This window comes from Microtus pennsylvanicus, chromosome 12 (assembly GCF_037038515.1).
Source record: "Microtus pennsylvanicus isolate mMicPen1 chromosome 12, mMicPen1.hap1, whole genome shotgun sequence".
Taxonomy (NCBI): domain Eukaryota; kingdom Metazoa; phylum Chordata; class Mammalia; order Rodentia; family Cricetidae; genus Microtus; species Microtus pennsylvanicus.
The window spans coordinates 16,910,027-16,936,913 of NC_134590.1; the positions used below are offsets into that span (position 1 = coordinate 16,910,027).

At 37.6% G+C, this 26,887-nt stretch overlaps 1 protein-coding gene across 1 annotated transcript; it reads right to left on the reverse strand.

Moving 5' to 3' along the window:
• Nucleotides 1–7,714: 7,714 nt before the first annotated feature.
• Odam (odontogenic, ameloblast associated) lies at nucleotides 7,715–15,362 on the reverse strand. Its single transcript, XM_075943689.1, has 10 exons — nucleotides 15,312–15,362; nucleotides 15,184–15,225; nucleotides 14,499–14,546; nucleotides 13,789–14,046; nucleotides 13,366–13,410; nucleotides 11,173–11,277; nucleotides 10,250–10,297; nucleotides 9,546–9,617; nucleotides 7,951–8,112; nucleotides 7,715–7,744 (listed from the first exon to the last, which is right to left on the reverse strand). Exons 1-10 carry the CDS (start codon nucleotides 15,360–15,362, stop codon nucleotides 7,715–7,717), a joined length of 861 nt encoding a protein of 286 aa, XP_075799804.1.
• Nucleotides 15,363–26,887: the final 11,525 nt, after the last annotated feature.

A 26,887-nucleotide genomic window follows, 5' to 3' on the forward strand; every position in this document is an offset into this window, starting at 1 on the left:
AAGGTTTTCTTCACAGGAGTGGAAAGGCCAAGGGTGCATTGCAGAGATGTCACCAGGTGCAAGTGATCCTGGGCCTCTGAGCCTTCTAAAGGAGTAGAAAAAGTAATCAGAGGCCGATTTGAAGGGACTGAATGCTTCCATGCAGAGGTAGGACAGAGCGAGGTTTCCATTTGTGAATGGTCATTTTGTCACAGGTCACTTTTAGGATCTTCCCCTGAGGGTGACTGTGAATCAGGGGTGATACTGGAGATAAAAATAAATTCAGCAAAAACATATGGAAAAAAAACCTTTGGACTGTGAGCATGATTCCTCTGATAGTGGCTGTTTTATTTACGTATTTACTTCAGTCTTGCAAAACAATAGTAGCAGGAAATTATGGCTCATACACAATTACAGCATTTAAAACTCAGAAGTGGGAGGATTACAGGGATGTGAAGCCACCCTAGACTACACAGTGTGACATTTATTGGGGGGGTGGAGATAATGATCAGTGATGGTAAAAACTCAAAGAAATTGACCCTTGCAAAAAGGGTAATATCCATAGTATTTTGGCTTTTTCTTTATTGGCTTATGTCATGATTAGGGGTAGGGACAGTTAGGCCTCTATGAAAAAGTCACACTCACAGCAGCTTGAGACATAGGAGGTGGAAATTCCAGGCTTCTGTCGAAACTTCTGTAAGTGAGGCAGACTCTGAGGTGAGAGTCAAGGTGTGTACGCTGTACTCAAACCCTTGGATTATCCTGAAGTATGCATGAGTAAGGCAACATTTTGAGGAGTGCAGGGGAAACTGGAGCTGGAAAGCTGAGATGCTCATCAGAGATTTCTACAGAATCCACTGGTTTAGTGAAAGATTTAGAACTTAAGATACCTTCTAATCGGAGGCATTTGATAGAAACCCTGTACTGATCCAGCAGACAGGCAGCAAGAGAGTTGTAATCACAAGTTGATAGGACTTAGTTTTGCATTGGAACCAAGGAATAAGACTGAAATAAACATATAGACAAGTAAATAATAACTCAAATACAAAAATAGTCCATTCTAGTCCACTCAGAATGGAGATCAATAAAACAATAAACAACAAATGCATGAGGGAATTGGGGGAAAGGGAGCCCTCATTCACTGTTGACCGGCTTGCAAACTGGTATAGTTACTCTGGAAATTAGTTTGGTGAATTCACAAAACGTTAAGAACAAATCAACCGTATGACCCAGCTAGTGTGTGCCCAAAGGACTCAATATCCTCCTCTACAGACACTTGCTCATTCTTGTTCATTAGAGCTCTGTTCCCAATAGCTAAGAAATTGAAACAACCTAAATGTCCTTCAGCTGATGAATGGATGTGAAAATGTGGTACATATCCACTACGGTATAGTATTCAGCTGTATAGAAAAATGAAATCACAAATTTTGCAGGTAAATAGATGGAAATGGAAAATATTATGTTAGTGAGGTTACCCAGACATAGGAAGACAAATCTTATGTTCTCTCTCATGTGTGGTTCATAGCTCCAAAGTTTCTGATATAGATATATGAAAAAACAAGGAATGGAAAAAGGACTGGGGAGAGGGGAAGAGAACTCTGGAGAACAGAATAGTATGATATAGGTGATGCTGAGAGGAGAGACATAGAGGGGGGGGTTGTTTGGGGAGGAAGGACAATGATGAAGGAGAGTGAGATGAGGGATGAGAAACACGAAGAATTCTTGGAAAAGACATGGGAAATACATATTTCATATTTATTTAAACTTGTGCACAATATGTAAGTATGTACATACCTATGTGTTTATATAATTAAATAATACAACTTGGGGTGATAATTCTCTCTCTAAGAGCCCTAGATTATCCAGTAAAAAGATCAGTACATAGCATGAGAAACTTCTCTTTCAAATTGCTGGTCAGGAGAGTTAGATGTCTAAAACAGTATATCTTTTTTTTGCTATAACCTTTGCTTGCCTCTCAGAAGTTGAAAATAAACCTCTATTGCTAAAGAGACCACACCAGGTGTATTTGAGCAGTAACTGGCACAAAAGCCTACTCCTTAGGAACCTTTTGTTACGAAGAAGGCTGCCAACGGAGGAAACCAATCCATAATCCTACCTAGCTGTGATGTCTACGAACCACAGCAACGACCAGCATGGCAAGACATCCCTAACGGTGCAGTAGTGGCCCCCATATCCTGGTGGTAACCAACTGTTGTCTAATTGGACTCGGCCCACTTGACAGGAGGGGAATCATTCCTAGGCAAGTTCATGGATGGTGGGGCCATGGACCTTAGAGCACAACCTACGATTGTCACTTTCTTAAGCAGTATACATTCTAACTGCATTCTAAATTATTTATTCTTGCATACAGGTAGATCTAGACCTCCCCCTTCATGAAATAAATAACTGCTGACAAACAAATACTAGATCAGACATCTACCAGATCAATGCAGAGGGACACTCTGGAGCAGTGGTTCTCAATCTGTGGGGCCTGACCCTTTGGGGGTTGAATGACCTTTTCACAGGGGTCACATATCAGATACCCTGCATATCAGATATTCACATTATGGTTCATAACTGGAAAACTACAGTTATGGAAAGCAATGGACATATTTTCATGCTTGGGTCATGAGGTACTGTATTCAATGATTTCAGTGTTAGGAGGCTTGAGAACCATGTGACAGAGGAAGAAGATTGAACTCAGAGTTTTGTTTTGTTACTTATAAAGTCAGTGGACAGCTATCAGACACAGACTCTGCAGAGACATGTGAAAGAAATGAGGAATATGATGCTTAAAGCAAAATCAGTCAGTAGAAAGGACGGACAGACAATCTAACCATTGTGGTCAGCAGATATAAATCAAAGTAGCTAGAATAACTGTATCAAGGGACTGATGAGAACATAAAAACACACAGAAGTAGCAAACATCAAAACAAAAGAAACACAAGTGTCTATTAAGCATGGAAAGTTAACATAGACACAAAGAAACTGCAAAGTAAAACCACAAGACATCTCTTCATCTTTTGTGTTAAAATAGCAAAAGTTAGAAAGAGAATTCTTAGCTCTAGTATCTGCCACTGCACCAAGCTGGGAAAGCTGTTCAAGCAGTAGGAATTGAGAGAAAGAAGAGAGAACTGAGGCGAAATGTTGCAAACTTACAAATTGTTATAATTTGTTTAACAGCTTCTTCTTATCTTCTTTTTTTGCCCCCCCCCCCCCCGCACAAGACATCTAGCTTTATTTTGCTGCAACTAAACTCAGCTTAAATATTAAACTAAGTTTATTAATTTAATTAATTATAAAATTAATTTAATTTAAAATATTAAATACTGTTGGATATTTTTATGTCAACTTGACACAAACTAAAGTCACCTCAAAGGACAGAAATCAATTGAGAAAATGCCTCCATAAGATCCAGCTGTAGGGCATTTTCTTAATCAGTGGTCAATGGGGGAGGGCCCAGCCCATTGTGGATGGGGCCATCCCTAGGCTATTGGGAGTTCTATAAGATAGCAAGCTGATCAAGTCATGGAGAGCAAGCCACTCATCCATGGCCTCTGTATCAGCTCCTGCCTCCAGGTTCCTTTCCTGTTTGAGTTTATCTTCTTATTCTGTGACCTTACCCTACTTTCTGAACCTATTCTAGAGTTGTAAAATACATATTTATAAAAAGCAGTGAGCTAGAACATTGATGTCAACTTTACAGATAGTGGTAAGTAACTGAAAATAGTTCAAATGTTTGAGAAAGCAGAGTTCTGTATCCATACCATGCAATGTGTCATCAGGAATAAATCACATAAAAATTGTTTAGTAAGAGAAGCCAGTCATGAGAAGTATATGTGATTTTATTGATGCGGATAAGAAGAACAGGGGGATTCAAGTGTGTTGTGCTGGTGACGAAAGCAGGGAGGTAGCCTGGTCTGAAAATATCAGTGCATTGATTCAGATGCTGGTAACTCCCAAAACCATGTCCAATAGAACACTCAGATTATGGTTGCCAATTAGTTGGTCATTATAAGAACAATGGATAGATTCTTTAAAAAAGCTTAAAAAGTGTTTATAATTCATCCCCAATATCAGTAAGTGCTCCAGTTGATAAGGAGTCATGCTGGATTGCACCGTTTTTCTAACTTCCCCACTGTCTCATCTTGAACAGAGAAGCTGTATCACACTCCTCCTTCCTCTCCAGGCTCTGGGCTTCCCTCTAACTATATTGTCTTTTAAAATTGGGTACTTGGTATAGTATATTATAGGTTGTCTCTTCAGTACTTGATTGAATTACATCATGTAACTTTAAAATTATTTTCTGAATGGTTGTAATTTTGGGAATACAATGCTTTTGGCTGCTGAACACCTGAGGTTTATTATACTTCCTGGTGTTTGTCATATCTGATGTTTGGAGCTCAGTCAAGCACTGAGGATTACGTTCCTTAATTACATGAACTCAGGGAAAAGTACACAGAATAGAATGAAGGCACAGTCGGTGATTAATGGGTTGCTCGTCCATAGAGAAAAAGTAGATTCAGAGTTACAACACTATTAAATGAAGAAACAGCTACGATCCTATAAAATATGATCAACTGTAGAACCTAGAACATCACTTTTTTCTTTTTCTTTTCTATTTTCCTTCCTTCCTTCCTTCCTTCCTTCCTTCCTTCCTTCCTTCCTTCCTTCCTTCCTTCCTTCCTTCCCTCCTGTATGTCCTTCCGTCTGTCCATTTGTCTGTCTTTCCCTACCTCCCTCCTTCCCTCCTTCCCTCCCTCCCTCCCTCTTTCTTTCTTTCTTTCTTTCTTTCTTTCTTTCTTTCTTTCTTTCTTTCTTTCTTTCATTTTTTTCTTTCTTTTTTTTCTGTTTACTTTAGCTGTCCTGTAACTCAGAGATCCATTTGCCTCTGCCTCTCCCGAGTGGTGGATTAAAGGTTTGCACCACTACTGCCTGGTGATCACCAAATTTTTTCTAATAGCATTTTTGTGGGGTTTTAATTTTTTCCTTTACATTTTTCTCTGCTTCCCTCTCTTCCTTCTTTCTTCCCATCTACCCTCCCCTGTGATCCCCATGTTCCCAATTTACTCAGGAGATCTTGTCTTTTTCATCTTCCTATGTAGATCCTTGTATGTCTCTCTTAGGGTCCTCTTTGTTGTCTAGGTTTTCTGGGGTTGTGGACTGTAGGCTGTTTTTTTTTCTTTGTTTTATGCCTAAAAGCCATTTATGAGTACATATAATTTTGTCTTTCTGAATCTGGGTTACCTCACTCAATAGGTTTTTTTCTTAGATCCATCCATTTGCCTGCAAATTTCAATATGTCCTTGTGTTTTACCACTGGAACGCCAAATTATTGAATAATATAACATGTATTGGTTTATTAACTTATTCATCTTTAACACATGCAGATTCACATATGTGGTAGTTTGAATGTAATTGGCCCCCATAAACTCATAGGGAGTAGTACTATTAGGAGGTGTGGCTTTGTTGGGTAGGTAGGACCTTGTTGTAGGAAGCGTGATTCTGTGGGGGCTGGCACTGAATTCTACTATGCTCAAGATACATCTGCTCCAGCACCGTGTCTGCTTGCATGCTACCATGTCCACCATGATGATAGTGGACTAAACCTCTGAATATGTAAGTTGCCCCAATTAAATTATTTTCCTTTACTAGAGTTGCTGTGGTCATGATGTCTCTTCACAGCTAGTATAACATGCTTCTATTAACATACATATAAGGTAGATTAAATGCTAAATTTCCTGTTTTCAGATAATTTTTGCTAAAGATCTGAATTTGAGAAAATAAGTTGAAAGTACTGTTAGGTTCACATGTGGAAAAGAGAAAAGTAGCTCTTCAGTACTTGTATGTTATTTCAAGCAGCACTTTCAGAAATTCTAAAATTCATGTCTCACTCTGCCCTATTTACAACTGAGAATACAGGCCTAAGTTTAAGTGACATCTTCAAGATTCAAATCCAAATGTGATGAAATTCAAAATCCCTGTCCCAGAGTCTGTAGACTGCTGTCTCCCCAGATAAGCGGGCACCTTCTTTCTGTCCTTTTGCATTCAGCACCCACCTTTCTATGTAGTTGTGGTATAAATAGAGCACACACGGTCAATATCTGTTTTTGAAATAATTCTGGAGGGCCAGGCATGGTACTGTACACCCTTAATCCCAGCACTCAGAGGAAGAAACAGGTTATATGTGTTGAAGGCTAGCCTAATCTACATACTCAGTTCCAGGACAGTCAAGGCTCTAGGGTGAGACCCTGTCTAAACAAACAAACAAACAAACAAACAAAAACACAAATCAAGACAGAACAAAATATTGACTTTGATGGAGAATGAATCATAAGCAAGCTGACAGAATGGGATTGGGAAAAACAAGCAGATGTTGACTTGAGAAAGGTAGACTCATAGTTTATCTCTTTTTTACCAATTACCACATTCATCATAAATCTATTGACAATACATATTTATTTACTTTATTGGCACAATTTTAGAGACATCTTTATTAATACAGTTATCAAATTAATTTGCTATTATGAGCTTTATTTTTAGTATTGTTATTTTCTAGATTATATAAGCATAATTACTCCTGTCTTTGGGAAAAACAGCCTTGTAAAGGTAGAACTTATTACATGGTGTATTAATTTTTTTGTGACATGAAGAGTATACTAAGTAAAGAAAATTGGTAGACTAGTGAAGAGGTTTTATACCATTAAACAAATATCTATTAGTATAGAAGAGGAAAATGATCTAAAAGATAGCGAAGGTAACATCACATCTTCTCCCTGAAAGTAAGAAAGAACAGAGTTTCAGTATTAGTAGGTTCTTTTGAATAAAATTGTGTAGCTATTTGAAATCGTTTGTAAAAGAAACAAAAACATCTCACTGGGAGTTTTACACTGGCCGAAGCTCACACTTTCAGAAACACTTTCGGAAACACCTTTCACGTTTGGTACCAGTAGCTTGAATTGATTTGCACTATTCAAATAGTGCATCAGTGATGTACTTTTCTAGAGAGGAAAGGATGCTCCTTGCGCCTGACTGTGTTCTTAATGGCCCTTTTCTATTGAAGTCTGCTCAATGTTGCTTCTTCCAGAAGGGTCTGAATGAGCTCATGAGAAATTTGAAACACTTTGTCCTTTAGTTAGCTTATTAAATGACTCTGCATTCCGTTCTATGTGTGTTTTTATTAGTAGTATAACTTCAAGGATGGTTTCCTAATAAATGAATAATGTATCTTCAGTAGCCAACCAAGTTCATTTAGACAAATATCTAACCATAATTATATTTAGGATGTAATTAATTAATTTTGAAATTGCTCTGTCATTATGCAATTTTTTTATTATTTTACTATACTTTATTTAAAACAAGGAGATATTAACATTAATCACAGTATTTAGTTAGTAAAGTGAAAAGATGTCTTGAGAGGACTATGTAGAGAACATGTGATTTCTTTTATATAGAAACAATATACTCAGTATTTATGTGACTCATATCAAGTTTATAGTAAGGCAGATATGACTTTAAGAAGTTAATTTTGATTTTTAAAATTTAGGCAAATCTCATAATTGGTGTGGTCTTTATAGGCAGATTTAAACACTAGCTTGTTTTTCCTATAATCTTTATGCTAAGAACTCTTTGTTAATTTTTGAATGAATTTTTTGTTAAAAATTGTTAGGGCATTTAAGCTATAATCTTGGCAAAAAAATACCTACCAAAATCTCCGAGTGATTAAGACAATGTCTTACGGCTCTCTTAGCTTATCAGTCTTGACCTAGTGAGAAAAAACATTCACAAGAAGCTCATATTACAATTAAAATCAAGTTACACCCTGAAAAATTGATTTAAAATAATAATTGTTGGCTGTTTTTATTCAGAGTTATGGCAATATATTATTACTTACATGCACTTTTATTATAATGTCTCACTTAGACCATAAAGAACAATTTATTTCATAAAATGAATCTTTGGTCACTCTACCTTCTGTTCTAGAAGTACTGGGGCAATAGTTGGGTCTATTGCAGGAGTGAAAACATTCTTGTTGCTTGGTTTTGGTGAAGTTGGAGGCATGAAAACTCCTGCATTGTCATGTTTAAAGCTGACTGATTCTCTTTGTGAATGCAGCGGACCGCCTTCGATGGGCTGTAAGAACAAGAACAGGACAAAGTAGTTACATCTCCATGTAGACCCCTCAAACTCAGAAGACTGTGAATCTAAAGGGCTGAGGGGCACAAATAGGCACCACATTAAACAATACGTGTCTTATTAGTTTTATAGCTCATAAACTATCTTAGAAAGGTTGTGATTATATTTCACAAACATGGTTGTATATTGATAGCTACTTTTAAATTTATTCTTTGAGAACATCATACATATGTGTGAAGTATGACTAATAAAAACTCAGAGACAGAAATTGGGGTTCAACCTGAAGATCTGAAAAGCAAAGAAGTCAGCCACTAGCTCTTACCTCTACCTAGGTCTAAAACGGCGATCCTGCCTCAGGGAATATCAGAATGAGACTGAGACTGAGAGCTGTCTCCTATCATTGAATAATCCCCTCTAGTTCTGGTACTAAAGGTGTGTGCCACTGGGATTAAAGGCAGGCACTGCCCTGTTTCTATGGCAGCTAGTGTAGCTACTGGGATTAAAGGTGTGTGTCACCACTGCCTGGTCTGTAAGGCTGACCAGTGGGGCTGTTTCACTCTCTGATCTTCAGGAAAGCTTTGTTTATTAAAATACAGATGAAATGCCACTACATGTATGCAGTGTGTTATGATTATATCCACCCCACATTTTCCCTTCTAACTTTTTTTGAGTTTTCTAGCACATCTGTCTCTTAACTTCACGTACTTCTCTTTCTCCTACCTCTCTTCCTGCTCCTCCTCCCCTCTTTTTTTTTAGGTTAATATACCCCACTGCATCCAATTAGTAATGTTATTAAACATGTTGGTGTGGTTCATCCATTAATGCATGTGTTAGCCGTTAGTGACTATACCACCAAAGAGAAATGACTTTCCCACTCCAAGTCATCAATTGCCAATAGTACCCCAATTTTTAAATAAGGTACACAGAAGAGTTCCTGGAAAAAGTTTTCAGTAAATATTTGAGGAATTGAATGATTTAAATCTCGACTAACAAAGAATACAGGGGGAAGATCAGTAATTGTTGATGATAATTGTAACAGTATGTGGTAGTTTGAATGTAATTGGTCTCTATAAGCTGGTAGGAGTGTAGCTTTGTTGAAGTAGGTCATTGTGGGGGTGGTCTTGAGGATTTCTATGGTCAGGATACTGCCCAGTGTCTGTGTCTACTCCATATTGCCTTCTGATCAAGACATAGGCAGCACCATGTGTGCCTGCACGCTGCCATGCTCCCCACATGATAATGAGCTGAATATCAGAAACAGTATGTAAGCCACCCCAATTTAACGTTTTCCTTATAAGCGTTGCTGTGGTCATGGTGTCTCTTCACCCTAACTAAGACACAGTGTTTACAGTAAATGAATACTACTGAAGGAACTTGGAAGTTCTTATTGTCAATTTCCAGTTACCACAAGGTTTTGTAAGGAATCTTACCATCCCGGGGGCTTCTGGAGCTGTGCCTACAAAGGCGTCAACAGCTAAATGCTGCGGTCCTCCTTGTACACCCTGAAGAAGCAGAAAGGTAAAGAGGTCTAAATCAGTGATGGATCAGCATACATTCTTTTGCCAACGAAAGCACTCCAGCACAATTCAACTTCTTACGAGTTCAGATTTGAGAAAGAGAAAGGCCACTGTAGGCAGGAGAGAATGGACACTCGGTGTGCTTCAGGTGTAGAAGTCTGCAAAGCGTCAACCACAGGGAATGCTGTGTCTGAATGCAATGAAGCTTGGAATATGAGATTTTCTAGTGTCATGGTAAGAGACCGAGTACAAGTGACCTCACATCCTGGTTACTACTAGTGACTTGCTCACCAGACACAGCCTCAGACTTGTTCTATTACCTTCTATCAGATCCCCAAGACACTCCCCGAGCATTCCCTTTCCAGGACTGACTAGTACTTGAGTATTCTCCCTCCTAAACCATCCAATGCAAGTTCTGTAAGTCCATGCAAGTGCACCTAAGAAATCTTTCTATGGTTTCTTATGTGTGTTTGCATAACAATGTAATAGGGAATCAGACTTCAGCCATCTAGAAGTGTACTCTTGGTAATTTTTATTTGAAAGACACACTTGTGTTTAATAGAGAAGCAAGTAGTACCAAATATATTTTTAGATATTAAAATTATGCATTTACTCACAGGTTCTGCTTGTTGTGGTATGTATCCAAATTGATTGTAGAATGGTATCTGTCAGAATTTTGAAAAAGGTATTAGATTAATTGTGACAATTTTTGTCATAAATTTTTGAAAAATTGTCACTTAAAATTATATGTGTTTTACATTAATTAAATGTTTTCTGAAAGTCTACATTTTTTTAGTTTTTAAAAATCAACATTGAATGTTAAGACATCTTTGAACACATATCATGAGAGATCTGAATTTAAACTGAATTCTCAAAATTTGTTTTAGGCTTAGAAAATGAATATATGGTATCAAATTGTATTTCAAGTTCTAGTGATCATAAGTATTTTATTTTCAATCTTTCATATTTTAGTGTTTTCATAATAAGCACATAATATATTTATATTACATATAAATTATTATATGTACATATATTTATATGTATATGCATGCATATATTACATATTAATAGAGAACAAGTAGTAGCAAATATATTTTTAGATATTAAAATTATGCATTTACTCACAGGTTCTGCTTGTTGTTGTATGTATCCAAATTGATTGTAGAATGGTATCTGTCAGAATTTTGAAAAAGGTATTAGATTAATTGTGACAATTTTTGTCATAAATTTTTGAAAAATATATATGTATATGAATATAATGAGTACTTATAGATTCTAAATGTAAGAAAAATCCGATTCAGAAAAAAAATCAGTTTTGAACCTAATTTTATTAGAACCGTTTACTGACTTCATTCATTGAGATTATAGGCTTAGTGTGTTGCCACATTAGTTCAGAGTTTGCTTCTAGGAGAGACACCATGTCCTATTCTGTGAGGTCAAGTGCTTGAGTGCACTATCCAGCCTCAATTATTCTTTTCTCAGGGTACTTACCTTTTTCCAAAATTGAACTAATCAGATTAAAACCAAACCCACATAGTACCTGCTCCTCAAATAGCTGCGGGCCTGTTTGCTGAGGTGATGATGTGACCGCTTGTTGAAGTTGCTCCCAGGGCAGAAACATGTAAACTGGGTAGTACCCAAACATCTATGTGTAAACACAGAAGTACACAGGAAGTTTCATTCGATCAGGATGAACAACATTTCTCACTCTTTTCCTATCAGTAATACCTTTATCCTGGTATTATAGGTATGAACTTCCATCCCAAGCCAAAACTGAACTGTGCATAGCACTTTTACAATGTTGCCAAATTTAGAAACAACTTGTACCCAAAATGATACCAGACTTCAATTTTAGAGTTACACATTTAAAGAACTTAGGATTCAACTAAGTAAATGAAGTATGTGTTCTTTTAACAAATAGTATCTTAAAAATGTTGTATATAGGTTAGTGTGCAAGCCTCTAAGGAGAGATAGTCTATGCAGTATTTTTCCTATAATCTTGAGAATTGTAATTCTGCAGAACGTGATATTAAAAGTTCTGCCTAGTGAATGAAAAGGAAATTAAATTAAATTCTTAATGATTTCCATTTTATTACACTAATTCTTGGGCGATCAAGAGGCTCAGGATTAAAAGCACGTGTTTCTCCAGTAGATGACCTGGCTTTCCTTGCCAGCACACACATGGTGGCTCAAAACCACCAGTTAACTCCAGTTCTAAGATATGCCCTCTTCTGACTTGAGGTGCTACATGCCTATGGTGCACATGCATACACATAGGTAGAACACTCATAGATGTAATAAATCTATGTGCATTTTGAAAATAATCTTTATAAATTTTAGAATATTAGAGAAACCTAGGAAGTGATAAAACACCAATGTTGTCATCCTTTGGGATTCTAGTTACGTCTATGTGCATGTACATAAAGAGCCTGTGGAAAATAAGAAGCATGGTACATGGATACGTTGTTTAATGCTGTGTTATCTGTTGTATAATCAGATGAGTATAGTAGCTATAACATTTGAAGATAATGCAACCATGTTTCTGAAATAAATACAATTTGCATAATAGGTTTTTATCCTGGACAAGAGTAAAAAATCACCCATTAAACATTCAGAAACCCAACAATATTTGTCTGGTCAAGTAAGTGATACCTAGCGCCTAAGGTGGGGCTTGGTGTTTGTAATTTTCGAAATTGCCAACTAAGCTTTTGATGTAAAGCCAGTGTAGAGAGCTGGATTAGTGGTTAAAAGAGGGGAAGAGGACTGACTTCTAATTCAGGTATTTAGCTCACTGGGATAAGATATTTAATCTCGTTAAAACTATGTTTCCCGGTCCTTGAAGTGAAGTAATCGTGTTTGTCACATATCTGACTCTCTACACACTTGCGATATGCAATGAGATAATGTCTAGAATTGTGTTATTATGTAATGGCGGTGGGAGTGAAACTTAATTGCATAATAACACTTACAGAAGAGACAAACAGTGTAACTTTGTTTGAGCAAGTAATAGTCTTCGTGTGAATAGTGATTTATATGTAGCCCCATTTCTTTGAAGCTGAGGTATTATATAATTAGTGATTTATATGTAGCCCCATTTCTTTGAATCTGAGGTATTATATAATTAGCTAGTATTAACAGAACTTTCTGTATTAACATAACAAATTTGTTAGTTAATATAAAATTAATTTTTTATTATTGAAAGAAAATTTTCTCTTAATTATAACGTGACACAAATCATAAGCACTGCATTCAAGAGTGTGGGACGTTTCCAGTGGATTTTTATAAGAGGTGAATAATGTATGTTAGTGTTATTTTGCAATAAAAATATGATCACTATAATGTGAATTATTTATAGCTACATATCAGATATAAATGCAAGATTATCTGAAACAAAGTTTGAGAGGGTACAGAGTCAGCTCCTGGGATTGTTCCCTGGTGTCGGCACTTAAATACAGAGAAGACATGTGCTGGTCTTACTGAAATCTTTCCCTCTGCATAGTGATATCGTAGATATGCAAGGGTCCCAGAGATCCTATTTGGCTCCTGTTCATTGAGAATCAAGTAAACCCAGCATCAGTAGATGTCTAGAGGCCAGTGATGGTGCCTCTAGCCAGTGATGGGTGATCCACAGGTGATGAAACCCTGATGCTGGAGACCCGGGGGAGCAAGAGGTAGTGCTATGGAGAGCGCAGGGAGCCACTTCTGTGTTAGCCACAGGATTCTGTCCACTCACCTGTGTTTGATCCTGAGGCACTTTGAAGGGAACCACATAGGACACCTGGAGAAAACAGACAAACAAACCCAAAGAATCATATAAACAAATCATACTCGAGTTGTTACTTAAAATTCTTGATCTGCTTTTCCTAGAGCTAGCTTCCCATGTATCATTTGCATTAGCAATATCCACTAATGTTTTATCTTCTACATGAGTTATTATTCATGCAACTACATACTCCTGATTACTGTCTATAATCTAGGGTAATAGATTTTAATGTTATTTTTATATTTAAAATTAGGAGATGCTTTCCATGGTGGTTGAAACAGCATAGGAGACATAAGACACAATAAGACTCTTGTCCTATATCAAAGTTTTAAATTATCCCAACAACCTTTATGTTCTGTCTTACAGCTGCAAGATGGAAGAAGTTCCACTTACAAGGTTAGCAACCTGTGGAGTCTGTGGTGGGGTCTGCTGCTGTGAGGGTTCTGGTTGGCCAGCCTGGCCTACTTGGGCAAGCCCAAACTGTCCTGAGAAAGGTATCTGATTTGGGAAAAATCCAGCAAAGCTCTCTAGTGTTGAGATTGGAAACTGTAGGCCTCCTGGGACCTGAGCTTGTTGTTGTTGTTGCTGCTGCTGCTGCTGCTGCTGCTGCAGAATCCCAGGGAAGGGAGGAATCCAGGGGTTAAATGTACCCTGTGAAAAACAAAGATAGAAAGGAAACATTACTCTCTCACATTAAAAAAAAAAACTTGAAATCAAGACTGAATAATAAAAATAAAAATGTAGACAATTTATATATTTTAAGTTTTATGAGAAGACATCTCAGCTCCTTATAAACAAACCAACCTCACAAATAGGAGGTTTTCAACTGTCATGAGAAATATGAAATGCAAGGAGTTGAACAAAGAACACAAGTTTCTGCAGAAATTTGACTGAATTCATTTTTTTTCTTTACTATTCCTTTTGGGTGGCTAGATACAGCTTTGTTTAAAATGGTTAGCTATCTCAAAAGTCATCAGAATTAGTGCCAGGCACATATAAAATTCTTAACAATATACACGAATGCATTTTGTTTTCATTCCACACCATAGGAAACGCACATCAGAAACACATTCCCTCTGAACTGTTTATGTATATTGCAGTACCTGAAGTTCCATTGGCAACAGTCGACCATTATTCAGATTGAGGAGTACCTAGAAAAGACGAGACAACAGGAAAATGCGATGATTATGCATTCTGAAATGAATTCTACAGAGGGAGCCCAAGCCAGAGCTAGTTGACTCGCTTCAGTTGTGAAGTGACCCTTTTCTCCGCTAAGACTGCATTAAACCACAGGGATTAGAGGTTTGAGTTGAAGACAAAGTTCGAGTTTAGCAATGCTGCCCTTGCTATGAACGACACCTCACGGTTTTATCAGCTTACGTTTTTCTTATTGAAGGGAAATTTTCATTTAATTATATGGGGAGTCAAATCAGATATGCTGCATACAAGAGACGAGTTTTCAGTGGAGTTTTATAACAGCTGAGTAATGTGTGCTAGTGTTATTTGTAATAAAATAAGCGTGTTTTATGTTTATGCATCTGTATTTAATACCTACATTGGTACTACTGGAACAAAGTGTACAGATGACACTGTGTTTGGAGAGCTTATGATTACACAAGGAAGACAAAACAACTCTTTAGAAGCCACCTGGTAGACAAAACAACCATACAGCTTGGAAATATGTTTGGAGATGTTTAAAACCCAGTGACCTGGATGCAGGCTTTTATCTTTTTCCTTTGTATTTTCACTTAGAGAACACAGGAGAATGACCTAATTACTTAAACTAACCTCATGACTGTTGCTAGCAGACAATAGGCGATGTGAGACAAGCTAAAAAAAAAAAATAAAGAAAATGGTGAGGAAAGGGAATTGCATAGGTTTGTATGCTGAAATCAAGAGCACCATGCTCCACTTACCGGGGCTGATGATGTAGCTCCTAGGAGTCCAAGAAGAATTATAATTTTCATTTTCAGATGATATACCTATACAATGAGTTGTAATACTTAGCTTTTAAAGGTACTCTTTGCTTAAAATTTCATGACAAAAATAAAGGCATAGCAAAGTTCATCAGATGGCACTGTCAAATCCACATGCTAGCTGAGTCAGTTTCTCTCTATTTACTTACATTTATGGCTTGAAATAAGAATTATCTGTATGGCTATCTCTTAATGTAGGTATTTATGAAGAAAACTATTTCCTTGATCATAAAGCTCATTTAGTGGTAGATGATGTAGCCATATCACTGTTAGCCTCTGACTGAAGGGTATGCATTCTCCAGTCCGTGAAGCTCCATCCCACCCCCCCAACACACTCTGTCTGCCTGGGATCGACTGACTGGGTCTTTGTTATTAGGATGATCTTAATGTCTGCAGTGAAAAAATATCACAACAAATATCTACCAGTACTAGGCCAAAGAGAAAATTCCCATTAGAAGTCTAATAATATTCATGATTATTAGCTGTGGTAGTGGCAGCATTGTCTTCCTCATCCAGGAGAAGGTAAACAGTAGTAGCGATACTTACGGCAACTGTTGGATACTTCTAACCTCTTGCTGCTATCTGTAAAAACACCTACTGTATTTCACACTGCGGCCATATCCACACATCAGGGTGACCACTATAGTGTATCAGAGTTTGGTTTTTGAAATATCAAAGCAAAGATCCCATATCTTACCTTACTCCTTTGTAAGATCTGTGTCCCTTTCTTTCTCAGCTCTGCTCTTTAGATCGTCTCTTAAAATTTAAAACCCGTCTTTAGAAAAAAAGGGACCAATCATCATTGAAAGGGACCAGTGATTCAGTGGGTTTTAGACAATGGCTTAGCTAATAACCCCTTTCCTCATCATCCCCGTGGTGTATGAACTCTCACACCCTAAGTAATGCTTTTCAATTACCCCTGAGATGTTTTTCTGGGATCACTCTTGGTTTCTCCATGGTCATGACTAACTCCCCTGGGCTAATTTTGTTCCACTCCTTTTATCATTTTTAAAATAGATACCTTAAATTAGTAACCCCAAACCCTTTACTAAATTTAAGACTCCGTAAGTGATGATTTTTTTTCCTCTGAGAAGAAAATTCAGACTGCAAATACAACTTGGATCTTAGTAGAAGTACGAAGCTTAGTTGGTAACAATATTATCCAGGGCTCTGCCATTAGGCTGAGGTAATGTGAACTTGATTTACTTGTTAGTTTATTTTTTATTTGAAAATAGATTATTCTCTCATATAATACATCCAGGACATAGTTTCCCCTCCCTCTACTCCTCCCAGCTCCCCCTGCATATTTTTCCTCTTCCCCAGGTCCGTATCCTCTCCTTTCTCTTCAGAAAAGAGAAGACTCCCAAGAGACAACAACTAAACAGGATAAAACAAGATGGAATAAGACAAAGAAAAAGCCCTCATAGTGAGGCAGGATGAGGTGACCCAATAGGAGGGAAAGAGTCCCAATAGAAGGCAACAGAGTCAGAGATACACCTGCTCCCGCTGTCGGGATCATTTCTAGAGTTTGCCACTTTAGCTTTTTGAAAACAGTAGTGAATATCCTTCCATTTATGAAGTAAAATCCTAAAAAGTCTGAATTTCTAGATATCTATGAAATGAAAATCCTTAAGTTAATGAACATGAAGCATAATTGTCTACAGTTTTATATATTGAAAGTATAACCGTGTTATTGACTTCACATCATTACTTATTTAAACTTATTTATTAAAAATAGTCTAGTGTTTATTTTGAATGTTTGTCAATATTTTAGTATTTTATACTCTAATATTCTAGGAGCACAAGCACTGTGGTAATGAATTATGGGGGAATTAGTCAATTAATTTGATCTTACCATGTACTAAAGCAGAAATAATGGCTTTCTAAAACAAAGTTGTATCTGTTTTAGTAAGATGGTGCTTATGACCTAAGGGCTGCCCTATCAAAAGGCTAAGGCAGTTTCTTTATTCAACCAATGAAAGCAACACACAACAGAAAAACCTTCTACACCATCTCTTAAATTTTATTTTATCTTCACTGACGCCCCACCCAACTCCTCTCATCCTGGGGTAGGTAGGAGAGCTAGTCCTATGGTCATATAAGAGCAGGAGAATTGTCCCTGACCCCCATCAGCTGCAGCACTCAGAGAGCAGGCTCTTCACCTTCCCAGGGCACCACAATAAAACCAAGGCTAGTAATGAAGATCTGGGTGAGCCAGCTCCCAAGTTGTGAGCATGGGAGAGATGTCCCATTTCTCATCTGTCTTGGGGCAGCATGGACAGGTGAATGAGACCCCCTCCTCTCAATGTCTGAGGAAGGTAGGAGAACTGGCCCTGTTGTGAAAAGAGTTGGAGAGTTATCCCTGACCCCACAAACTGCAAAACTAGGAAGAACAGGCCCTACATCTTGCCAGGGCAGCACAATAGAGACAACCCAGTTCAGGTGGTGTGGGTGAACCAGTTTCAAAGTTATAAACATGGGAGAGCTGTCACCATCTTTCATCTGGTGAACCAACTCTACAGCTGCTCAAAGCCAGACCTAGAGCTATGACTTGGCCCAGCCCAACATCCACTTCATCTCTGCTGGAACACATGAACGAACCTGACCTGTATACCTCAAACTGTAGGATCTCCACAACACAGGGTAACAACAGTATACCCCGGAATAGTCCTGGTGAGTACCCAGTATCAACACTGTAGTAGAAACCAGAGCCTTGAACCAGACCAATGACTCTATGCAATGAACACTTGCAAGTAAAGATATATGAACAAAGGGGTTTATGCCATGGCTTACTGTATCACACTGCAGTTTTCATGATGAGATTTTTAAATTTTTCTCCTTTTAAAATCTTTTCATTTTTTTCTCTTAAGTTTTGTTTTATTTTTGGAGGGTGTAGAGGCAAAGGGCAGATGTGAGGGACAGGGAAATGAAAGGGATCGAGATACATGATGTAAGTGACACATGCAATAAAAATTATTTTATTTTGGGAAGTTGCAAGAGCAGAGGGAGCATATAAGGGATTGGGATGAATGGGATTGAGAGATGCTTGATGTAAAAGACACAAAGAATAAATAAAACAGGAAGGTTTTTTTAAGAGCATGGTTTCTTTTTCAGAGAGTCTTGGTTGGATTCCCAGCACCCAAGTGCCCATTTACAACCGTCTGTAGTTGTAACTAGTTATACAGAATCCAACCCCACTTTACAGATTCCTCGTGCATCAGGGCAGGCGTGTGCTGCATGGTTCTACATGTAAAACTCCCATATGTAGTAAGGAAAAATAAGTGAAAAAGGAAGTACCATTGTGGTAGAATGCTTTTTTTATTATTTTTATTTTATTACTTTATAAATAATACCATTCAAAATTTCCACTTCCTTCCCTCCTCTCACTTCCCTCCTACTCCCCCACTCACCCTCCTCCTATTCCCCTCCAGTCCTAAGAGAGGACAGGGTGCCCTGCCTTGTGGGAAGTCCAAGGCCTTCTCCCCCTCCATCCAGGCTTAGGAAGGTATGCATCCAAATAGAACAGGATCCCAAAAAGCCATTACATGCAGTTGAGATAAACCCCAGTGCCATTATCATTGGTTTCTCAGTCGGCCCCAATTGTCAGCTACATTCAGAGTCCAGTTTGATCCCATGCTCGTTCAGTCCCAGTCCAGCTAGATTTGGTGAGCTCCCATTAGATCAGGCACACTGTCTCAGGGGGTGGACCAACCCCTCACAGTCCTGACTTCCTTGCTCATATTCTCTTGATTCTTAATCTAGCATTCTTTCCAAGGCAGATAAATGTCTAACTTGAGAGAAAACACGTTAATACCATAATAATTATAACTATAATAAATATATAATTATAATAATTGGCAAAGTATAGAAAAATTGAGTGGGTTTATATGTTCTTAGAAATAAATTGCAATTTAAATCAATAGGTTTTTGTGACCAAGAGTTACTTAGTAGCTTTTTCAGAAAACCACTGAAGAAAAATACCAAGTTTTGATCTTTTTAATTAATGGATGCTTTTAATTTCTGTGAAACTCTAATAAGGTAAAATATCATGCTATTTTAACTTCCTGCAAAACATGTACCACTGACTGATGACTAATGTGTCTAATTATTTTATTTATCTGATGTTTTAATCTTTAGCGTTAGTAATAGTAAATTTTCATACTTTAATTTTCACCGCTAGTGCACAACTTCACGAGATCAGGACTTCTGTATTGCTCACTGCCTTACTCCTTGTGACGCTCCTGAAGATGCTTCACAAATATTTCTCGAACAGTTGAATGATGACTTATAAATTCTAGACACGTTTTAGATAATGAAGTTTAATATTAAAGCACAAAAATACTGTCATAAAATATTTAACAAAGACATTATATTGCTTAACATGATTGCTCTTCTCTATAGAAACTCATTTTGTCAAATGGGTGAATTATAATATATCATAATTATTTAGGTGGCTTTTTATAGTCTAAGGAAAAAGTATATGTACAGTTTAATTTTTTTCTTTACAATAGACTCTATTGCATCATTTCTGGTGCTTATTTAAGAAAAAGACGTGGAGATTTGTAACTATATGCTTCCATACATTTCTGTACTTCAGCAAATTTAAGAACAACCACTTCTCTTTTCCTACTTGAACACTGAATCTGAAGGTTGAGAGACAGATATAGATGGGAGAAATGATGCCAGATGAAAGGATCGGAAGTGGGAGAGCATTACAAATGTGAAGCTATGAAAAACGATGCTACAAACTAAATGCTGATAAGCTGTTTGATAAGCTAAGGTTATAGCATCAATGTGGGTAAACTTACAGAAGACTAGACCCCAGTTTGTCACACTGAGCCAACTTTCAGAATATTCAGCTACATTTAGTTATTACTCATTGGTTATCCAATTCACATAATTTTGTTCTCTGGAATTAGGGACAGACACTGTCACCCTTAATTTTTATCTTCTCAGAATGTCAACTCGTCTTGCTGTAGATGCTGTGATGTGCTAGTCGTAGGCCCAGGAAAGATCAGGACCTTCTTGTCCAGCTGCTGGGAATTGTAATCAGGAGCCTCTTGGGAATTCCTTCCCCTCATCCTCTAAGGTTGTTGCCCTTCCCAGTCCAGCGAATACCCCGAGATTCACTGATGCCCAGGCTACTCACAGTCCAAGCTTCTTCAAGTCCTCCATGAGTCTGAGGATTACACACCATCTTTACTTTTTCAGGTGCCTGTTGTTACCTTTTTTCTGTTCTGTACTGGAATTTAGCTTCAAGGATCCTTAAAAAATTCCTTGAACACCAATCTGCACTTCAAAATCTCCAGTTCAGCCTCTTTCAGGACCTCATTCTGAGACACTGGCTAAGATTTTGGACATGAAAACCATATTCATAAATGATATAAGGAACAAATCTTATTATATTAGGAGTTATCCATTACTCACGAACTAGCTAGTGTCGACTTATAAAGGATAGAATATTTCTAAAGATCATCTCTAACTTGCTAGTCTCAACCACTGAGCACTGAATCATGAGTATTATGTTTGTGTCCCAAGATCATAGTACAATTTTCAAACCTAAACTTCTTATTGACTTGTTATGAATTTTAGAAATTGGCACGAATATTTTCTGCCATAAATATATAACTAAATATTTTATGCTGTAACAGGGATAAAATAATTAAAGAAAATGCTCAAGGTTTTTTTTGATCTTCTATGCAGAGCTTATTAGTGAAGAATTTTATTGAATTTTCATTTTATAAAGTGGTTTTTAAAACTTCCTTCTATCATGCTGTTGTAATGCATTTCTAAACAAAACCAAACCAAACAAAACAAAATCAAAAGCCAAACTTCAAAGACAGAAAGAGATTTCTCTTGGTGAAAAGAAGTACCTGGCAGTCTTGTAAAAGTATTCTGCAGACATTTTAGCTGTGGGGTATAAAATTAGGAACACTATAAGTCTTCAAAAAATCCTTTGCTTGGGACTGAAACGCTCGATAGTTTTCTCAAGTATTTTTTGATTCCGTTGGTTAATATTTATTTTTTATTTGCTCTTTGAGAGTTTCATACAAGATCATATTTACCCATTTTCCAAGTCTTCCCAGACATACCCCCTTCCTACCCACAAAACTTTATGTCCTTTTATTTCTAAATCCTCTACGACCAATTCATGCTGCCCAGGTATTCTCAGATGGATGTTTTTCCACTAGAGAGTGGTTGGCTTACCAGGAGCTGTACTCTAAGACTGATTAAAATTTCCTTTGAGGATTAGGTGAAAATTCCCCAGATCTCTTGCAGGCTACAGTTCTCCATGTATACTCTTTTAATCAATGCCTTCTAACTTACAAATTTTCTGTGATTGTTAGACAATTTCCTAATCAGTAAGTAGGCAATTTATTTTTGTTTCTTCGAGAACCTTAACTGGCTTGCATCTGCTGTGAGACAATGAATCCAGGATTATTCCAAACATCAATGTACTTAGTTGAGATTACTAAACATCAAGGTCACTCTGTAATAGTGCCTATTGTTCAGGTTATATTTTAGCTAAGAAGCCTGATATTTCTCTATTCCATTTCCAAGGAACTTTTCTACCTGCAATAACAATAACTGGAAGCAACCAAAGCCAAAAACTAATTAGCCGGAATCACAGACAACTTCCTTATCTTAGAATGCTTTTAGAAAGGACAAGAGCTGTGGAGGCACTGGATTCATGAGCATCTGGTATGTCAGTAGGCAGACATATTTGTAAGTTGTATCCATTTCTATTTTTATCCAATAAAAAGTTCTCGTGGTTTATGAAATTATTTCCAGAGATCGCTCATTTTTTTGCTGTCATATTTATGACTACATTGGAGGCATTAAGAATTTCAAATGTGTATACAATTATTTTCAAGAATATTTTGGCTTTTCTGTGCTCTATTCTTTAATATGTAGATGTGGATACCTGACATGCAGACCATTCCCTGCAGTCTCTTATAAAACTTCACACTGGGAACCTTTTTCTGAATAGCGACGCTAATTAAGACATAAATAACGTATCACCGATCTAAGGTGTGGACTGCATCAAGCCCTGTACAAGGGTTTTATTTGTATAAATCAGTTCAATTACACTATTTCTCACTACAGCCCTCGGACATATTTAGATGTGATTTTGATGCTCTCAGTTTCAAGTGAGACTCACAAGGCTCATTAGGATTAAACAGTCTTACCAAGAGTATATGGATGAGGTCCAGTGTCAGAATATAAGCTGAAGACTAACTCTAGAATGTTCTTTCTGGACAACCACATTAAACCATGTGTGCTGAGGGCAATGATCTTCCGGCACAGATCTAATTCGTGTAAGACCACATTAGTATTAAAATGTGTTTCTTATATTATTGTGGTATAATCAGACATAGGAATCAAAAGCATTCAAACAGTACAGGCAACTTATCACTAAAACATCTCTCTGATGACTACAACATCCAAGAAAAATCTTACCTCATGATTTCATTCTCAAGACAGAAACTGAGAAAACAAGTCTCATATATAAGCCACTAAAAGGTGTTATAGAATTGAATGTAACTCAACGGTATAAATGAAAATTTTTTAATGAATTAAGAAAAAAAATCAATACAATTTAAGATTTGCTAAGGTAATTACTGGTCTCTACAAAGAAGACTACAGAGTTCCATGAATCAACGTGACGTAATGATTTCTGAGCTCTCTGAGAATGGGTTATGCCTAAGTCCCAGCTTTGAATAAGTGTTAGGTTGGGGTGAGATGTCTCTCTTAAAATCCAATGCGACTGAAATAACTGGTGTGGAATAATCTGGGGGCAGTGAGGCTGAAGTTTGGTTGCACGAATGGCGGGAGGAGACTGACTGCTGGGGTAGGGTCACCAGCAATTACTCATCTTTAGTTCCGTGGAACACAAGCTTCACTGAGTGGTTCTGTTGATTATTTCCCAAGCAAAGCATGCACATTAGGTTTCCATATTGAAATAAAAACTTCATTTGCTTAGGGACTTTATAAAATTTCTAATCCCAGAATATCACAGAAAGTTAAACTAATTAAAAAAAATCTTTATTTTAACTAAAAATATTTAAAGGCATTTTTTACATCTGCTTATAAAATATGAGAGTATAGAATTGAAATATGTGTGTTTCCTCATGGTACATTTCATGTTACTCTGGAAAAATGACCTTTAGATCTGAAGATTAGATGAGTTTTCAGATAGTTCCTCTTGGCATGAGTAGATGAATCCAGGTGGAGTCCAGAGAGGAAGAACTGTTAAGATCTGGCCTGGAACTATCTGTTCATTTAGAAGGATGTGCTTGAGAAATCTCTGGCAGCTCCTTTGTAGTGTTGAGAAACCTTCAGTGGAGAATTCTGAAAAAAAACTAAGTGCCTTATTATTTCCTCTAAAGGTCAGGCTAACACTAAGTAACTCAGGGGAATATCATCCATGATGATGCATTCATGTCCGATGGGTGGGGTGCCTGGGGTTTCGGGAAGTATGACCACCATACAGCACCTGGACCAGGAGAGGTAAGGCTGGCAAAAATGGCTGCTGTTTCAGAAGGTACAAAACTGTGCGTTCCAAACCTCCATCTGTGTAAGTGCTTCAGTCTGATGTTTATAACATGCAAATCCTGTTTGGATAAAAATACTGTTAGGAGTGGCGCTGATGAAGTGCAGTGTGGCAGTTCATTAGGATACTAGCTTCTTCCAGTAATGCGTGGATATGGTGATTTTTTTTTTACAAAGCTACTTCATTATAACTGCCTAATTTATTTTCTGTAGATGACCACTTAGTAGCATGAGTTCATGGCTTAAATTTGAGTGTCATTTCATGCTCTTAATAACTATAGAACTTTTGAAAATTCTAACTAATGTGCATCTAGTCTCATTCCTATAAAAAGGGATCAATTATAAATTTATAGGGTATCTGCAGAAAGTGAGGAATGTTGTTTGCTATTATAATGACCCCAATGAAGCCAGTGTGGAGGAAACTTGGCCCTCCTTGATCTTACAGGGAAAAGGCGTTATGAGACTGAAGGAGTCTGAGAACGGTCTCTAAACTGACTTAATAGCATGTGAGCCTCCACTGCATTAAACATAATCCAGGTTTAATAAAGAAAATTTACTTAGTTAGCAATCAGTTCGATCAGTTGAAAGTCACCAATATTGTCATATACATCCCTATACTCCTCTTGTCTCATTTATTGCCCTCACTTTGTTAAATCATAGCATCCTCTACTAAAATGAAGGTAGATTTTTTTTTGAGCAAAATGATTTATTGAATACTAGGAATAATCCAGAAGAATTTCACTCAGAGAATTACTTGCAAGAAAGTGAGTATGATAGTTTTTGTGTGAAGATTGATAAGAAAATGATGGGTATGTATATTAGGGGAAAGATGATAAGAAAACCATGGGTATGTAGATTAGGGGAAAGGCGACATGATAAGCCCACCCATTTATCTATCTATTTATTTATTTATTTGTTTGTTATATGTTTTTGTGTGTGTAGAATTTTAAGCCTTGTAAGTTTGCCTGTGATTCCCCATATATTCCAAGAGAGCTTATACCCTCCTATCCCCCTGCCCCAGTCTCCTGAGTGCTGGGGTTACAAGTGTGCCCAACTGTATTCATCTCTGATCAAACTTTATAATGCAGAAAGCCCTGGTGTTGGGACATAGGGGCAAGGAAGGGTTCCACTGGGCGGATACACAGGAAAAAACACTCTCAGCCGTGTACATCATGTGCAAAAACCTTGGGCCTGAGATAATTAAATGGTTTGGGGATCATTACTAATTCAAGATAATTGGGGTGTAGGATACTTGCGGCAAATTGATAGGAGGTGAGGCAGAGACAGTCGTTAGGGGTCATTTCATGAAATATTTTCTTAGACAAATAAATACGATTGAATTCCAACCTGTTGACAACTGGCACATATTAATTAAGGAAGGCAATGTATGCATCACCTGTCAGTAACGTCTGGCAAGTATTTCCATTCCTCATCCTGGCCGTTTCCATGGTCTAGTTTGCAGTGTTTCCACCTGGTGATTTGCTTTGATCAGCTAAATAGGAATGAGAAATATATGTTACTTCTGGCCAGAAGCTTTAAGATAATGTCCTGTTTTCTCTCTGTGGTGGCCCCCGGCAATGTTCCAGATAATAGCTATTCATCAACTTCAGTTATTCAGTCTGGATTCCCCAGGGCAAAAAAAAAATGCTCAGTGGAGTTTGAAGAAGAGCTGCATTACTGGGGAAAGGAGAGACAGATGGAGCTTAAGTTGGTGAGATTTCAGGTTGCCATTGCATACCGCTTCTTCGTGATTAGTGGCAGAATTACAGTTTTGCATGATCATTCTGAAGGCAGTGTCGCAGACAGACGCAAACAAGCAGAGGAAAAGCCAATATGCCTTGCAATGTGTGATTTGGCAGGAGCACAGGTCCCAGCTATAGTCAGTTCTGCTACTTATACCTCTATGGTCAAGCACTTATCTGGTATCTTCAAGGACATGGCGTTCACAGGATAGAAATATCTATTTGAATTAGCCAACCCTGGTATTCACTTATACATCTGGCGAAAAAAGTGAACGAAAAACTCGTTGGGAGAGAGAGAGAGAGAGAGAGAGAGAGAGAGAGAGAGAGAGAGAGAGATTTGAATCACTAACCTCAGTAAGCTTCTAATTGCTTTCATGTCCCTGGCTTCTCACCGCTTTCTTGTCCTCCAAACAAATGATTTTTTCCTTTAATTTTACAGACATTTCGTCCCAGAATCTTCCAGTAAGGGCAGTATCGGCATCGGATCATCTTTGCTCTGAAATATTTTATCTGTATTTCTGGTGAGAACCTACTCTCTTGAGACCTTATCTTCCTATTCTTAACTATAACTAGTAACTATGATAGTGTCATTTGATTTGAGGAGTCACCGTGAGAATCGAAACACATAATCCAGGAAACACTTTGTATGCTGTCTGAAGTACGTGGAATCTTCTCTTTAACGTCCATAATTACCATCAATCATGCTGGCACTTGCAATGCGTTCTTCTCGGGCTCTCATTTCTTAGTATGCTTAAATGTGAGGGGCTCAATCTCCAACAGTGATTTCTACCGATGGCCTCTTTACTTACCAAATGCTTTCCCCCTAAGCCCCTCATACAGAAATACCTAATTTGAAGAAAATAAGACATGGAACCAGAGTTTGAACAAATCTGCCTTTCCATATCCTGGTGAGTCTTGTCTTAATATTTTGTCTAAATATTTATGCGGCTAATTGAAAAGTAGGATTTTATCATAATAAGTGCCTGCCATGAATGATATGCAGCATCTTGGAACGCCGTGCTGAGATGATTTTAAGGAAATAAATCAGTTTTACTGGCTCAAATGGGTATAGCGAGGTCCTATGGTGTGTGACTCAACTCCAAAGCCGGCTAAATACCAGTTCATTCAAACTCCTGGCTTGTAGTTCAGGGGCGGACAGCAAGGCTCTCTACCACATGAGGGCGCTCTCTCCATGAACTAGATATTTGCTATTTTGTTAAT